This window comes from Buceros rhinoceros, unplaced genomic scaffold (assembly GCF_000710305.1).
Source record: "Buceros rhinoceros silvestris isolate BGI_N320 unplaced genomic scaffold, ASM71030v1 scaffold14710, whole genome shotgun sequence".
In the NCBI taxonomy this organism is placed as follows: Eukaryota; Metazoa; Chordata; class Aves; order Bucerotiformes; family Bucerotidae; genus Buceros; species Buceros rhinoceros.
In genome coordinates, this window is record NW_010388025.1 from 47,400 (window position 1) to 64,515 (window position 17,116).

The 17,116-nt window shown below is 36.4% G+C and overlaps 1 protein-coding gene across 1 annotated transcript in view; it reads left to right on the forward strand.

Annotated features, from left to right (window-relative positions):
* Positions 1-17,116, forward strand: part of SLC4A7 (solute carrier family 4, sodium bicarbonate cotransporter, member 7) — a 61,806-nt gene that overhangs the window by 20,076 nt on the left and 24,614 nt on the right. The window contains exons 3-9 of the mRNA XM_010144521.1: positions 1,111-1,254; positions 3,320-3,455; positions 4,491-4,651; positions 6,520-6,708; positions 9,488-9,856; positions 15,047-15,162; positions 16,623-16,780. Coding sequence (XP_010142823.1) covers positions 1,111-1,254; positions 3,320-3,455; positions 4,491-4,651; positions 6,520-6,708; positions 9,488-9,856; positions 15,047-15,162; positions 16,623-16,780 — 1,273 coding nt within the window. The remainder of the gene's footprint in view (positions 1-1,110; positions 1,255-3,319; positions 3,456-4,490; positions 4,652-6,519; positions 6,709-9,487; positions 9,857-15,046; positions 15,163-16,622; positions 16,781-17,116) is intronic.

Consider the following 17,116-nt stretch of genomic DNA (forward strand, 5'->3'; position numbering starts at 1 on the left):
AACACACTAGTTCAGAAAAGTTTTGTTTATCTTGGTCTTAGAGATGCTTTTCTTGGAAAACAAGTTTGACATACTACCACTTTTTATTTCTTTGAAGCTCTGTAATTGCTAGTATTTTTCAATATCCTTGATCTAGTGTGTGTGTGCGCGCGCTGTACACACATATGTATGTATATAGTCACAGCTCCTCAGTCTTGCTTGTCTTCTGTGCATTTGCTGAATTTGCGTTGCTCTGAGCCGGAAACCCACTTCCTTTTCCTTCTTCTAATATCAGTCTTCTGTAATAACTCTCTTACAGTATGAAACAAAGTATTAGTGTTAACCTCCAGGCTTATAGTTAATGAGTCTCTTCCTGAGATTGTTTGTTTAAAAAGGAATTGAAAATGGTATTGTATATGTTAACTCCATTTCAGGAGGCATGGTAGTAATATGTTCATAACAGTCTGTTGATTGATTTCTTTTGCTGAGTTGTTGATGCTAGTAGTATGGCCTTAATGTGAGAGATGAAAGCAAAATTAAGATTTGAAACTACATGTTTTAAAGAGCCGTATGTATTAGAGGATGTGCTACCTATATTTATTAACAAATTCTAGAATAGGAAAAAACCACTAACCTTCTCTGTAAGTTATTTCATGCTTTGACATACACTTCTGAATACAAGTTCCTTTTATGCTCCTAAACTGATACTAAGCTGATGGTGTAGGTTTACCTGTGTGTGTCACATGCTACTTGAGGAAATACTGAGTGTCCTCAAACAAATCCCTGCGAACAAGATGTCATGTAATTTCTCTGCGTTGTCCTGGTGTTTAACAAGTAGCTTCTTTCAGTGTTGCAGGTCAGGCTTGTGTTTCTATATGACTTGTCTCAGAACTGAGCTCTTGAAAAGGCCATATTCTTATTCAGTTTATCAGGTAAATGACTGCAGCACTAATTCCTTGACACTGGGGAAGGACAAAAATGAAACAGTAATACCAGTTTGCTAAAGGTAGTTTTGCCAAGTGCTTTTTTGGGTTCCTTTTTGTCAAACTCCTTGTCTTTTTGACTAAGACATTAATTTTGGCAGTAGGTTGGATTTTGTTTAATTGTTTCATTTTAAACTTTATTGACAAGGCCATAGAGCTGTGTATATTGGAGTTCACGTCCCCTTTGGAAAGCAAGGTCGTCGACGGCATAGACATCGTGGGCACAGGCATCACAGAAGAAAAAAAGAAAAAGAAACTGACAGAGAGGATGGCCGAGAATCCCCATCATATGGTAAGAAATCCATGGTGTGAGTTTTTTGTGTCTCTTGAAAATAAACTTGTAGTTGTAACTATGTGCTTAAACGTTCTGTTTTGTGCTTTTTTTTAATTCTCACTGTAATTAATGTCTTTCTGCGTATAATCAGGCAAGGATTTTGTGGTCATGTTTTATCTACATCATAAGCTGTTGGACTTCATCCAGGTGTCTGCATGAATGTTCAGCAGACTGCACTGAATATGTTAGACTAGAGCTTCATAATACTTGCCTGTAGCATAAAACTGTTATTGAAATTAGACACCTTTTTTCAGATTATATAGTCTTGTATTACTCTTTCTCTGTCTCTCAGGATTTTTGAAAGTATGAATATAGCTTTGAAGTAGCATTTTGCAGTGGTAATTTGATCAATGGTATATTAAAATATGTACTTGCCTTCTTGCTGTCTGTTAGTACTAGTAAAGGGATTCTACTGTCACCTGAGTTGTAGTTTTGGATCAGACTGCTCCCTTTGGCCCACTGCTTATCCTCAAGCGAATGACGACTTTGTCATATAATTCTCTGAAATGAAATTATTTAGCAGTATTCTCAGCAGTTTTTCTTCAAGACCTCAAACTCGCTTTTTTTCTGAGACTCTGAATGAATGGGAAAGTTATGGTGCAGTGTTCAGACAATGGACACAATTGCAGTTCACTTGCATCTTTTTATGACGAGAACCATGTTCTATGTCGGGCCAGTTCCCTGAAACAAAAAAGTTTCAAAATGGGAGTGCTTTGACAAGTCTTTTTTACTATTCTACAGTTTAGTTTCATACATCTTCAAAACTTCCTCTCCCTAATACAATTTATTGTAATTTATCCTGGATACCCAGGATATGGGCAGGATTCTTGGGATATGTTGATTTTGGGACAGAACACAATCTACTGTAGAACTTCACTAATCATGTTTGTATTCAAGAGCTCATTTCAGCATTAAGTTATTGGATAATAATGTATGCCAGAGCAAGAATGCAAAAGCAACATTTGATTCGAAGCAAAGTTTATGAGTGTTTCAGATCTTATGTCTAAATCTATAAGGTGATCTTCCTTCCTCAATGGAAGCATGCAGTTGATTATTCAGTTTTAGCAGCTGTGAGTGTTTCAGTGAAAAAAGTAAAATTTTAAAAATTGATATCTACCTAGATTTTCTACTTCTGACCTTTCTTGAGATAATATTGCAATTACTCTGTTAATGAGCCCTTGTAATTTGAAAGCTCTCCCTTGAGTTGAAGCAGGATCTGTGTATAGGCGTTAAAAATGTATCTAAACCCATTGGTTTAGATTAGTTTTTCCCATCGCAGTGAAGCCCACTACTTAAATTGGATCAATAAAGATAGTTAAATTTTGTTACGAGTTATTACTGAGCCTGTTACGCTAGGCGTTATACTATGAGAAGTTCAAATGTTTTCTCAACATGTTAGCCGAGTAGTTTTATGTACAGTGCTTCAGACATACAATGAGAAAGTATTTTTTTACATCCTGTGTAAATAGCTACAGGCTATTGAAAGGTCTGATGCTCTAGAGCACCAGGGTATCCACTATGTAGAGGAAAAAAACCCCAAGTATTTAGCATCTTGAACTATTACTAGGGCAACAAATAAGTTAGGCTATTTGTTTCCTTCAACCTGTGGGTATTTTAGGGCAGCTTTGGTTTTGTGCTTTGTTTTTTTCTTTAATTACTGTCTGTGTTATCACGTTGTCATTAATTTTGTCCTCAAAGTAAAAACAAGGTTTCTAGCCCTTTGGTATATTGATTTTTACTTATCTTGCCAATTTTTACTGTCGATGATTATTTTCATACTGTTAATCTATAGAAGAGCTAAAAATACTTAATTGCATTCTGTAAACATAAATTTCCAGATGTCTTGTTTTCAAAATCAATGTCAAATTTTTTCTAGAGAAGTATCTATGGTTCTTGTGTTCCTTTTCCATCTTGAAGAGGATGTTGTATCGCATATTTCTGGGAGCAGATGTAACTGCTATGTGGTGTTTCTTGCATAGTAGAAGTATGAGTTCTGTTTGTTCAGTCTCTCTTTTTCTTGAAGACACACCATCCCAGCGAGTGCAGTTTATCTTGGGTACTGAAGATGATGATGAACACATTCCCCATGATCTCTTCACTGAAATGGATGAACTTTGCTTCAGGGATGGAGAAGAATATGAATGGAAAGAAACGGCAAGGTATGCTAAAAGTAGATTGTTTCAAGGTGTATCTTCTAGTGATTTTATTTCAAAGAACTGCAAACCAGATCTAGGTTAGAATTTTCATGAACTGTAGGCGTTGTTCACTTAGTTCACACTCAGCAAATCAAAACTTTTGTTCTTTTTGTCCAACTCTGAAAGAATCAATATGATTTCTCAAGAGACTCTCAGTCTTACTGGTGCTGTGTTGACTTCCCTAAAACATGCCAGGCATTGTGAAAGGTACAATGGTGTTTATATATACATGTGTTCAGCCCTGGAGCATGGTATTTGCAATGTCTGAAACATCTTTGCTCAATTATTGCTGATATGTTAGTGTCAGGTTTTTTCTCTCAAATGTGAAGAAAATCAGGTGTTTACATATGTCCTTTTTAGGTAGTATTTGATTAATTTTTCTTTTTGCAAATTTCATGCATGAATGTTACAGGTTCCCATGATTATTTTTGTCCTGTGTTGGTTAAGTTGCTTCCTTCTACATATGTGTTGTAAAAAAATCTTTCTGCATTTGGTACTTCTAATTCCCTTATTGTGTGCTAGCTTTTGCAGAAGTTCAATTTACATAATGCCTGTGAGTCAAAGTCAGATCAGTTTATGGTTACACGTTAGTATTATCTAGCTCTTGAATGTCTGACTTAGCACCCTAGTAGACTTGAACGTGGTATTATGGCGTGTTTCAGACAGCATTCGAATCCTAAAATACCTATAAAACTGATATGTAAATCAAATAACAAGGGAGGATCCCACACTGTTCACAGGAACTCGTGAATAGACAAATTTTGTTCAAACCAAAAGAAACAAAATGGGCAAAAACTAAAGCAGTTGAGTGTGGTTAAAAGGCCCCATAATAGTGGTGTGATTGTCAGAGTTGGGGTGTCTGAGAAAATGAAAGTGGGTATGCGCTGATGGAATTTTCTGTTCGGTGCCATACAGAAGCCGCAGGGAAGATCGGGGTTACTTATCAAGTTGTCTGTCTTTCAGGAGAAATGTAACTATGTGTATGTGTATGCCCTTCAGGTGGCTAAAATTTGAAGAGGATGTTGAAGATGGTGGTGATCGATGGAGCAAGCCTTATGTAGCAACACTGTCTCTGCACAGCCTCTTTGAACTGCGGAGCTGTATTCTTAATGGGACGGTCATGTTGGACATGAGAGCAAACACACTAGATGAGATAGCAGGTTGCAGCAAAACTTTTTTTTTGTATTTTATTCCTAAACTGTAGTTTATAACTTGAGATGCTTTTGATTATGTGTTTTTATGTTCTTGAAAAAACTATATTGAAGAAACCGGTATGTGCATGCTTACTGCAGTGTTCTTCCTCTGGTTGTAAAGAGCAGATCCTTCAAGTTTGGCTTACGAGGAGCTACACCGGATGAGGGCCTCCTTTGTTATATATTTTAGGATGAGGCCCAGAATTTGCCTTCACATTCGGGGATTAGAACGTACTCTTTGTTTCTACAGTTCAAATGAACATTTTAGAACTTATTTGTGGACTTCAGTACCATAATTATTAATAATAACTTGGTTGGTTTTAGCTTGATGCCATTAGTGCAGTTGATTGTTGCATGTCTGGTATATTTTTATCTTTATAACAGGTGATCGGAAAAAAAAATTGTATGTGTTTGACCTGCTGTGTTGTATCTTCACTAATCATGTAGTCATTTTGGATACCATAAAATCAGCTTTGATATTTTTTCATGTGTGTTTATATATGTACACCCCCCACTCCCCCAGCTTAACCTGAATGCCTTAGAACTAGTTTTACATAATTGTTGTGGTATCTTTTGCTACCGGTACCACACAGTGGAATGCTTTCTCAGTCATCATGCTAGGCTTAGGGCTCACCAACATGTGTGGTGAAGGACAAGGTGTTTTCAAGCACTGCCAAAGTTTTTAAGGCCAAATGTTTTCTTGCTTAATTCTGTGTGAACAGCAGTCTTTCAGTCGCAGGTATTTTAGTTGGAACTAGGATTCTGACGAGATTGCATGAATTGTTTCAAGTTAATTTTAGGTGCCACTATGAAGTATGTAGGATAACAGTCCTTGCCATACAAATGTATTGTCTTTTTTCCGTGAGCCAGGAGTACCTAGTAGGTATTCTTGATTCTTACTCAAAACAGGACAGAGAGAGTGAGAGATTTCCTTCTAAGAAGGTATAGCAAAAGGCTCTGTGGTGCCAGTAATACCAGAAGGAAACTGCACTGACAGAGACTTTGTTGTCTATAATTTTGTTGGTAAGGTGTTCTGAGCCATAACCTTTGAAAGTTGTAACATGAGTTTGTGTCAATTTGTGCAGGTTTTTTTTTTTAACTAATAAAAAAAAAAAGGCAGCTAAGAAATTGCAGCAAATATTTTCCTAGATATGCAGGCTTTTTTCCTTGTGTGAGCATACTGATGAGATGCCCTTTTGAAACTTGGTGTTGTTTGACAGCTGAGTAGATAGTTTTAGATAATGTAACTAGTTTTTGTTTTACGCTTCCTCTTCTAACATCTGTGAATTGAGTGAAGATCTGTAGAGAACCTCAGGAGCTTATAGCAGCTGAAGGTGACAGAGGAGTGGAGAATGAATCTTGTTCTTATAATAACTTTCACTTTTATATAGTTTTATAGTTTCAAAATAGGGAACACCAGGTTAGGGCTGTCTCAAGTCTGTTCTCAGTTGGGTTTCTGTCTTTGTATGTTCACTTCTAGTGTATTTTGAATACATGAATACTTTTTTTGAAAGGGAGTAGCTGTTGAAAGTTGATGAAAATGACAATAACTTATAAGTAACTTATTTCTTAAAATGATGCTACTGATAAATACTGTCTTTTGGATCCAGGTGTTGTGCTTTCCTTATTCTCACATTTCGCTTGTTTAGTCTTTGACAATTTCCTGTGGATTCTTGCAGGTGAATTTGCTAAAGAAAAGACTGCCTTTTTTTTTTTTTAATAGGTTTTGGGGTTTTTTTTCTTATTATTTGGTACAACTACGATGCTTGAGTATGGCGAAGGAGAGATCTAGTAGCTATAATGTAATTTTCCTTTTTGTTGTTGTTATTATGTAGATATGGTTTTGGACAACATGATTGCCTCTGGCCAGCTGGATGAATCCATAAGAGAGAATGTGAGAGAGGCTCTTCTAAAAAGGCACCATCACCAGAACGAGAAAAAATTCAGCAATCGGATTCCCCTGGTTCGGTCTTTCGCAGATATAGGCAAGAAACATTCTGACCCTCACTTGCTTGAACGAAATGGTGAGATAAGTTGTAGCATCCAGTTTATTTTAACCTGTTAAATAATGTTCTCGCTGGGAGGTGAAGGAAAATTCAGCTGATAATAACAGATAAGTGTTTCCTTCTTGATGAGCAAAGAACTAATAACAGCGTGTGGTCTGTGTAGCTGTGGATGATGTTTCTGTATATTTTTTAATTTACTCAAACATTCTACTCCTGCCTGTATACATAGCATGCATTATTGTTTTGAAGTATAAAGCTAGACCTTATTGGTCCTAATGTTTTTTTAGGATATGCTTGAATAAAATGTGTAATGTTTGAGGAATTTCAGCATTGCGGCATAGCTTTATATGCTTGTTAGATGGATCCTACTTGCTTATTTGGTCTTTATGCTATAGATTTACTTTGTGGTCATGTCAGGCGGTCAACAGTGCTGTCAATTGCTGTGTTTTAATCCAGTGTTGTTATGTTAATATTACTGGAGAAAGTTCACTGTGCTAATAGTGAATAGGACACTGGGGTTTTTGACCTTATTTTTTAAAGAAGGATCTAACAGGGAAAAGAGAACCCCAAACCCAAGAATGGTGTTTGCAATGTTTATATAGGCTGTACTACATCTTTTATTGAACCAATTCCTGAAAATATTCTGGAATATCAATACATTTACTTTAGACAACCAGTTCCAAAGTCCAAATAATAATACATACTGCAGAGCAGCATACTTTTATTCTCGTGTTTCTTATGGCCTCTGTTTCCATCTCTGTTCTTTGTTTCCTAATGCCTTGCATTAAGACACATAATTTCACCTGAAATATTTCAGTCTAATGTAGACGTAGTACTGATTTAATGAATCAATCCTTGAAGTGGAGTTGCTCTCCTGTCTTGAAAACTCTCTCATTGCTTAGAACATGCTGCCCTTAATTAAGTGCTTGTTGGGAGCTCTCAGGTGGATACATACCAAGAGTATTCTCCAGCAAATGTCCAATCTTGCTGGTACTTTTTGTTAGCCAGTGAATATATAATGAGTGCTCAGATATTTCCCTGGTAATTTCAGAATTATGTTTTTCTAGAGTGAAAATATAACTAATTTAGATAAGAGCATAATTTCTTCCATTACTCCTGACTTCCCTGTTTTGTTTAGCAAATGTGAAAATTTCACATATAAACTTGCTTTTACTTATCCTTGAACACCTGTACCCCCAATTGTAATTCTGAGAAATTTGTATTTGAGGTCTCTTGCTTCTCAGTTAGTTTTCATGTATCAGTTCTGCTTTCCAGTGCATTTTATTCTTAATACTAATTCTACAACAGAATGAGATACATGCTAAAATAAGAAACCAGTATAACATGATGAAGTCTTTGCCAGTGCATGCCTGTTTAGTTTTTCTTTATAATCCTGTGATTACCCTCTGATAAACCAGTAAACCAAGCATGCGTGTGTGCATAATGCTTTTTAGTCTCCTTTTTAGACCTGCATGTGCTGGGACATCACATGTTCACGATTCATCACAGATATACCGACAGAAGTCTAGTTATTGCCGTAGTGATTAATATAGACAAAACCAACCAGTTTGCTTTGTTGGTCCTCTCTACCTCACTGCAGTTTGAGTAGTTGATCTTTGAGGCTTCTGTTCTTAATTTAAATCCACTCTTCCATTGTTTGAGGCGGGTGGGGTGGGGGGTGTGAATGTTTGTGACCTTTACCTAGGCCAAGTTTCTGTGCCTCCTTCTTATAAATTGTTCTAGGGTTGATTGATGTATTGGTCTCTAGTGCCTAGTATAAATGTGAGACTAAATGTGTCTAGTTTGCTGTTTCCTTGCTTTATAGCATGGTACATGAAAACAGCACATTTTTTAATTTCAGGGATTGTGGGAGAAGTAATCAGTACTCTTCTCAAGGAGACTGCCATTCCGGGAAAAAGTGTTTGTGGTAATCTGGAAGAATGGTATCACTAAATCTTCTGTTGGAAGAACTGATATGAGGATAGACAGTCTCTCTTCCTGTTTAAGGAATAGCTGAAATCTATTACTAACTTAAGTCTGAGAGAGCCATGACAAAACTAAGTTCTTTTGTATACGTAATTAGTGGGACATGGAGTCTGAGGTCAAGAAAAGTAACAATGGAGAAATGTGTTTGGTTTTAGGCAGGTGGGGGTATTTGGTAAGTCACAGCAGGAAGAAATGGGGAAGGGATTGTGTATCTCACCCTTGTGCCTGCTTCAAAAATAGATATTGAGATTATAACTGGCTAGGAAACTTTGTATTAAAACATGACTTTAATCGGAAGAAAATTGTGTTTACCATGATTGAATATGTTAGATCGTGTCCATTTGTTAATTTTTAAAATTGAAATATTTCTAATTCTTTGTATATAACGAATGCAGTTAACTGTGAAGTCTTGTCTGCTAATGATTTCTGTGATATATTGTTTGGATGACATTAAAGATAGCTGCTATGCAATTTGGAATAAGAAATTCTTTTAGGAAGATACAAGTCAGTTTCAAGAGATACAAATTTTTTTTTTAATTTACTATTAACAGATCTTACTGACTTGAAGAGAATATCTTCTCCCACGTCTTTGGCATTCTAATGGGTACTCGTCAGTAATTTCTGACTTTTCTAATGTCTGAAATCAGATTTGCTCTTATCTCTTGACTTACTTGCATGAGTATGACACGTTTGGCCTGTGAAGCTTGCAATTGACTATGTAAATGGTTAATGCATATTTGTGTGTGGGGTTTTTTTTTTCTTGGTATATCCCTGTTTTAAGCCTCATGGTGATTCATTTGTTTTATCTCAGGGGAAGGCCTTTCAGCCTCCCGCCACTCTTTGCGAACAGGTCTCTCTGCCTCAAATATTTCCCTGAGAGGAGAAAACCGTTTGTCAGTTCTTCTCAATTACCTTCTTCCTTCTTCAAGAGCTGGAACCCCGGCAACCTCAAGGTGTACAACCCCCGTACCTACCCCTCAAAACACACCACCCTCCAGTCCTACCTGCAGCCACCTGCCAACCACAAGTGCCCAGCCAAGTCCCCATCAGGGCAAGGAATTGCTGGTGTCACCTGCTAGTGATGCCATTCCTTCAGTAATAATCCATCCACCTGAGGAGGACTTAGAAGTGCAGGAAAGCCAGGAAAAGAAGACAGAGGAAAATATTGGCAAAACACCAGGCAACTATTGAAATTTAAGCTGTCTGTGTGTGATGCTCTCTGCATCTGGATCACTTGCATTGCAATGTTTTTTGGCACATAATTTGGGCACAAAGGAATATGATAACTGTTACCTCTGCCTGCATGTTTTCTTTCTTTGCAGTTGTGACTTTTTTCTTGTTCGGCATTTTTAACTTTAGCTTTTAACTAAAGCCAGCAAAGAAATTCTTTAATTAACCTTCATTTGTGCAATTAAAAGGAATAGAGTTTTAAATTATTATATCTAAGCAAAATGTCAAAAATGGTGGCCTTTTCACAGTCCCTGTCAGCTTTTGCTTTGTTTTTGTCGGTGGTTAATATTTTAAACCATTGTTTGATAATCCTGAGGTAGCTATAGTCGATGTAGTGAAGTATTGGAGATGTTTATGAAAAGAATTAGGAAGGATGCAGTTATCAGTGGTGTTTGTAGTTGAGCTGTATCATGAAGTCTTTAAGCAGTTTTGGTTTTGCGTTTGTCCTTTTAAAAACCAGGGACATTCAAACGAGAAGCAGTTTGTGATGAACCTGCTAGGTTCAGTTCCTCTACAGTGTTTCCAGATAGCTAGTTATTAGTGCACTGCTTCAGCGTTCAGACATTTGATTACTGTTTTGTTGGGTTTGATATGCAAAGTAGGATAAGGTAATTAAGAGTTTAATATTGTAGGTCAGAGCTCAGCAGTTTATTAATTTGTTGTCTTGCAAAGCTACTGTTCTTCACATGTAAAAAGACATGGATAAACTGAAAGAAAGGATGGAAAGTTCTAATGGTTTCTTTAATTTTTAGTAAACTATTTATATTCCATGCATTCTGCACACATACTATCATGTATTTAGACTTAGGGATTCTTCTAAATCATGTTTATAAGGAGTTTGCCATTCTTTGTAGCCTTCAGGCTCCTCCTGCTTTTTTTTTATCTTCCCAGAAATTTATTTTGCTAAAATACAGCTTATACTATATTTGCTAAAATCTGCTTTACACCTGTGTCTGTTGGGCAGAGGGGAAGCTTATGTCACTCGGTTCTTGCATCAGCGATTCTTTTCTCGGTTTCCTTCCTCACTTGTTCAGTAAGTAAAAGCACACTGTTACATGTGGCAGTGAAAATACAATGACAGAGAAAAGGCTGTGGTTATCTGCCTTTTCACATTTTGCAGCAAAGTCACCGAAAAGAAAAGAGTGAACAATGTGGTAGGCTGTCATCTTGAGTTGGAGTAGGGGGCCTCATCATAACTTAAATTCTTTCTCTGTTTTCCTTATGGGAAGTTAAGGGAATTCACATGAAGATCATTCTCTCTCATGGGTGATCTTTCAAAGGTAATCAAAAAACGAGTAAAATAACAGCTGTAATTGGTTTTCCAGTTCTTTTTTTTTTCTACTCATCTGACAGGAATGACAGCATGCCAGACCCAAGCTCTTTAGAACCCTCTTTAGAGAGGGCAAACAAATGAAGTACTTGATGCTATAATTATAACTAATAAAGCTTTCCACCAGAATCTCCAAGTCATGTTCAAATTGCTTTTTCTGCCTCAAGGGGGTGTTTCTCATAAAGAAAGAGTCTGAAGAGCATGATTTCAGAGTTAATCCATAAATAAGTCTTTTCATAGAAAGATGAATATCAATAATGATGGAAGACATTTTTGTTTTCTGGGTTTTATCCTCTTTTTAAATTCAAGAAATTATCTGGCCACAGGAAGACACATTTTCCTTAGAGATGCCTTTGAAGACATTCTCAGACTATGAATTCAGGGCTGCAACTAGACTAATCTCTGTCTTGAGAGACAGACTCAGAAGGGAACGCTGAAGATGAAGTCTGTAGATGAAGATGTATTAATTTAAAGAAGAAAAATCTTGGTCCATTCCACTACAGATTGTGGTCTGTATTACCTCTCTAGTAACACAGAATACTGCAACCTGAATACTTCTTCCATGTCTGCATGATTGACTTGGGTTTGCCTCCTGTGAGCATTAGGAACTATGTTAGTTTTGTAATAGGTGGCTTTCTTCTGTTTAGCCTTCATCTATCCTTGGTGTTTTGCTATTCAGATATTCTTTTTTAGTCTTTGTTAATACTGAAGAGTTACTGAAATTAATGTGAATTACTGTGAAAGGAAGGAAGAAGGAAAAACTTTCAGTCTACCGCTTTTTATCAGCCAGTCATCAGTTCCTAGTAAGTCAACCAAGCAAAGGGTTCTCCTTAACACTTTTTTTTTCTTTTGTCATCAGTTGAAGAACAACATTTTTTCCCCATCTTTGAAACTGTTGAATAATGAATTCCATAGGTACAGATAGGAATAGCTCTTCTTCATCTAACAGCTGAAGATGAACACTCGTAATTCAGCAGCGTTGTTAAGCCTTCTTAATGTCTTGGACAACAGTAAAGCAGCCTGTTTTAAGGGGTCTTTTGATTCATTGATAAATGTACTTTAAAACTGAGTAAGATAATATTTAGAACAGCTTTGTGCTTACAAAATTACTTACTAAAAGTAGTAATTCAGAAAGGCTTCCATATTAGCCCTCTAGGATAAATTGTAATTTTTTTTTCACATTAAGGCTGCATTGGGACTTATTTTTTTAAATTTTTTTTTTTCAAATACAAATGTGGTGTGACTTTGTATTTAAGCATTTTGTATTTCATAAATTTTTGCTATGTAAACACAATTTTATTGGAATAGTCATGCTTAGGTGTTGAGCTTGTCTTACTTTCAAAACACATTTTTTTCACTGAAGCAGAGATGTGAGGCAAATGACTGTGTTCTTCTTTCTTGCTTTTTCCAGTAGATAATGTCCATTAGATTATGATGATTGCAGTATTAAACTAAGTGTAGTTGCCTAGAAAATGCACACAATCTTTAGTTAAGGTGTAGTTTTAAGTACCTTAACTTGAGTGATCTTATGAGGTGTTAATCCAAACTTACTGGAGTCTCGATCCACTGTTGTCTTTTGAAGGAGGCAGGTGGTATGTCTGCCTAATTAACGTTAAAAGTACTGGTCTGCTTGGTAGCTTGGTAATATTAGATGAATTGCTCCATCTCACGTTGTGGAAGTACTAGTAGATTCTACTAGATACTTCTAGCAGTAGCCTCTGAGTTTGTATCTACTCAACTGGAGAAGAGAAGGAAAATAAGTTCTTCTATTGGTGTGAAATTTGAGTAAAAGTGTTTTGCAGTTAGGGTTGATAACTCTTTATTCTGAGTTTCACTGCAAATACCAGATTACAGGTTTGAAAACCTGTAAGCAGTATTCTCTTGCAGTCTGTCCAGCTGCAAGACCGACAGAAAGGGAAACTGATTAAACGTGGTTTAAGGTCAAACAAATGTTCCCATATCAGTGCCAAAAGTTGTGAACCTTAACTGTGACTCACTGGAGAAACTTGTAAGGCAAACCTTTATAGGAGAGTCAATATCACTTTAGTACTGAAATTATAAATCAGTTTGTGCTAGTATGTAGAATCCCTATTCTCTATCCTTCTCCGTGATTGTCTCTCCACTTTTTGTTCAGTCTCTGCTCACTCTTGCTGACAAAATGATAACTGCTCCTCTTTCATCAGTTACGTACATCTTCAGTTACCCTTAGTGTTAAGTAGTGGGGAAAAAGTGAAAAAAGTTCATATGTATAAACTTTTGTTATGCTCTTCTACAACAAGTGCATAATATTTCTGTTCCATTTCTAGTCCTACAAACACATCTCAATATCAACTCTTATGCAGTTAAATATTTTGAACAGCTCATTTCACAGGTGGTTGTGTGCTGTTATTCTTGTGAATATCTCATATGTCTTTGAGCAGAAGGGGGAATTTTTTTTTTATTATTATTATTTGGTCTAGCTAACTGAATTTATTTATAACATAAGCTAATTACTTGTGTCTGTTAGGATTCATAGAGGAAATTACAGCTAGTAACTTACTCAGTTCTTGCTTCAGGAAAAACTACCCATGCCACTATGTCCCTATGAACTGTAAGGATGAAAATGAAATGGTAAAGGGGTGAACCTGCATGTTTTCCAGAGATACGATGGCTCTTTCAAAGAGTTTTTTGGGAATAAATTTGGGGATCAAATAAAGTGAATTCAGTTGTTATTTGAAATGCTTAAAAATTTTGAATCGCTAAATTCTAGACATGGAGGGATATGCAGCAGTGGTTATGGTTGAACAATAGCCAAAACGTAGCCAGCGAGAACTTAGTGTTTTGTCTTCCTATATGTAATACTATGTTCAGACTGTAGTCTGTCTAGATATGGTTCAGAAAACATATTAAAGCGTGTTTTCTCACCACATCTGAAAGGTCTAGTGTAGACAAGAAGGGCAAGTGCACTTCTAGTGCATGTTGAACAGAAGAAGTTAAAGCTCTGTAATCTAAGAGCTGGGATTTGGGCTTGGTTATGCATGCCTAGACCTGCTTTTAAATGTTAGTTGGATAGGTATAACCGTGGCATAGCGTGGAACTCAGTGTGTGTGTGCACACCTGGGCTACTTGCCTTGTGTGCTCTTTGCTGAACTCACAGTTCACTGTTGCTAGTACTGCAGCAAGCAATGTCAAATGGTTTTGTCTCGGTGCAGATGTTAGAGGGAAGCTGTATGTTTAACTTGTTTGAATAACTTCATTTAACGTGCCTCTTCAGGTAATTTTGTATAGTAATACCTGATCAGATGAATAGTTGGACTTTAGTCGGTTGGTTGAAATTGTGGTTTGCAGGCTGTCTATCCATCATACAGTACACTATTTACTTGTGCAGGTTAGTTAATGACCAAAGTATCATTCCTTGTAGCCTCAGGCTTGCTGAGGCTTTTTTGAATTGAAATAACTGCTATACAGCAGACAATAGAAAAGGTGTTTGGTTTTGGTATTTGAGGACTTCTGGATAGAGTGAAGATGCTTCTACTATCTACTAGAGCGGTTACAAATAAAATGCCAAGAGTTTTAATTTTTTTCTGCAATTCAAGTAGCTCTTGTTTTCTGGTGACTGTTTTGCAAATGGCCATCATTTGGGCAATACTTAATTTTTTAAAGAATGTCTTCATTTTGACAACAGTGACTTGTTAATGTTGCATTTATGATACTAATGTGGAGCACTCTACTGACACATTTGCTTTAAGCAAGCTGTCACATTGAATTTTGGTAATGTCACATACTCACTTCACACACCATTTTGAACTTCTCTTATTTGTTTTAATTCAGGGCTATTAGCATCTCCACAGTCAGCACCTGGAAACCTAGACATTGGGAAAAGTGGAGATGTTAAAGGTACTGGGACAGGAGGAAGCAGAGAAAACAGCACGGTTGATTTTAGTAAGGTAAATATTGTTAAATACCTTAATATTTAGCAGAAAATAACTATGTAACAAATATGGTGGCTGTCATGTCCCTCTTAGTTACAACTAAGACACTTGTATGTATGTGTTGGAGTTTACATAAGGCATATGTACGAAGGCATGTCTTGTGCATGAGTGTCAGGATATGGAGTAGGCTAAATATGTCAGATGTTTGGAAACTTCCCAGTGGGACTGAACTTTCTGTTTCATTTGATGATCTTTTCAGTATTTTGGTAACTTCAAGAGTGCAGCCACTTTACTTTCTCATGCAGAGGGAGATATTTTCAGATCTGCTATAAAGACACTTATGAAAACAATTTTGTAGATGGTGTTGTAATGATTTTTTTTTGAGGACTGACTTTTTGTTTTCTTTTTAAAGAGGACTTTTAAAGGGAATTTGCTTTATACGTTGTGTGAGTTTGCAGTACAAAACTTATTGTTCATCTTAATCATTAGGAGCATATAGTATCACTTTCTGAAGGAAAATCTTGTGTAATACTGTAAATCCTTTGTATTTCTTTCATAATGTAAATTTGCTGCACAAGATCCATTATGGCTTTTACTATAAAACTTACTCTATAGTATCATCTGTACTGTGAAACACTGTAAAAAAAAATTGATTTGCCAAGGTAAATAATTACGTTTAAGGAAAGTGAAGTTACACTGTAGTTATCATCTAATCATGGCAGATGCCATATATCCCTGCTCCTCTGTCACAGTTTTTATGTTTTTGCTTGGCCTGTCCTTCTGTACACCTGCCTTGTCTCCTGTTGGGCAGGAGTCAGCCTCCTGGCACTGTAGTTGTGGCACACTTGGTGTGGGACTCAAGAGGCCATCTGTAAGTTCTCTAGATAGCAGTGTAACTGGTGCTTGTGTTTGTGTATGTATGTGAACACAGAGTTCATGTGCTGTACCATTTTTAATGCTCTACTGTAATTATGTACAGAATTTAATTAAATCCTGCTATCGTGTTCTTTTTGTATGAAAACACACACACAGTATTTTTCAAAATTATTACAGATTTAAAATACATAGCTGTGAAATAACTAATTACATTCCAGAAACCTTGTGTAATTGCATGAACTCTAGCTACTTCACTGTACATAAATGTTGTTATGAGCTATCATGGAATGTTTGTCACAATAAGTAATGTTAGAAAGATAATTATGCAGTTCGGAGTCTTCTAGAATACAGTAGGTGGTAGTAGTTCTAACTTTTAGAAAATAGTTTATTATTATTTAATAGTTAATTATTATTAGTTGGCTGGCTGGCTGACGTTTTTCTACGTATGTTTGTATTTTCTGTACTGTGGGTTATTTAATTTGCTTTTTTAATTTTTCTGTGTAGCATAAATGTCTAGAGAATACTGATAAACTTATGTTATAGAATTTCTGCTGACAAATACAAGGATATAAACACTTCTTTCATCTTTGTATGAATAGGTTGATATGAACTTCATGAGGAAAATTCCTTCAGGAGCAGAAGCATCAAATGTGTTAGTGGGAGAAGTAGATTTTTTAGAAAGACCCATTATTGCTTTTGTGAGGCTCTCCCCTGCCGTGCTTCTCTCGGGTCTCACAGAGGTTCCAGTTCCTACACGGTAAATAAATACCTGGAAAGTCTGGCTTTACTTATAATATTTGAGATCTCAAATAGTTGTAAATTTTTATACATACTGTATTAAGCTCAACAAATGTAGTCTTTTGTTCAACACAATGCCAGTCAATTGCTGCAAAATTTGAAGGCATGAGGTCTGCCATAAAATTCTCCGAGTGCTTTAACTACGATGCTGTCTTAACCAAGTGCAGAAGTTGAAACTCATAGCTGACCTGGAGTAAAAGCAGTAAGTCTTCCAAGCTTGTGTTGCTATTTCAAAGATGGGCATGAAGAGTGTTATAGTTGCCTTCAACTGCAACACTGTGTGACAGTGGGAAAG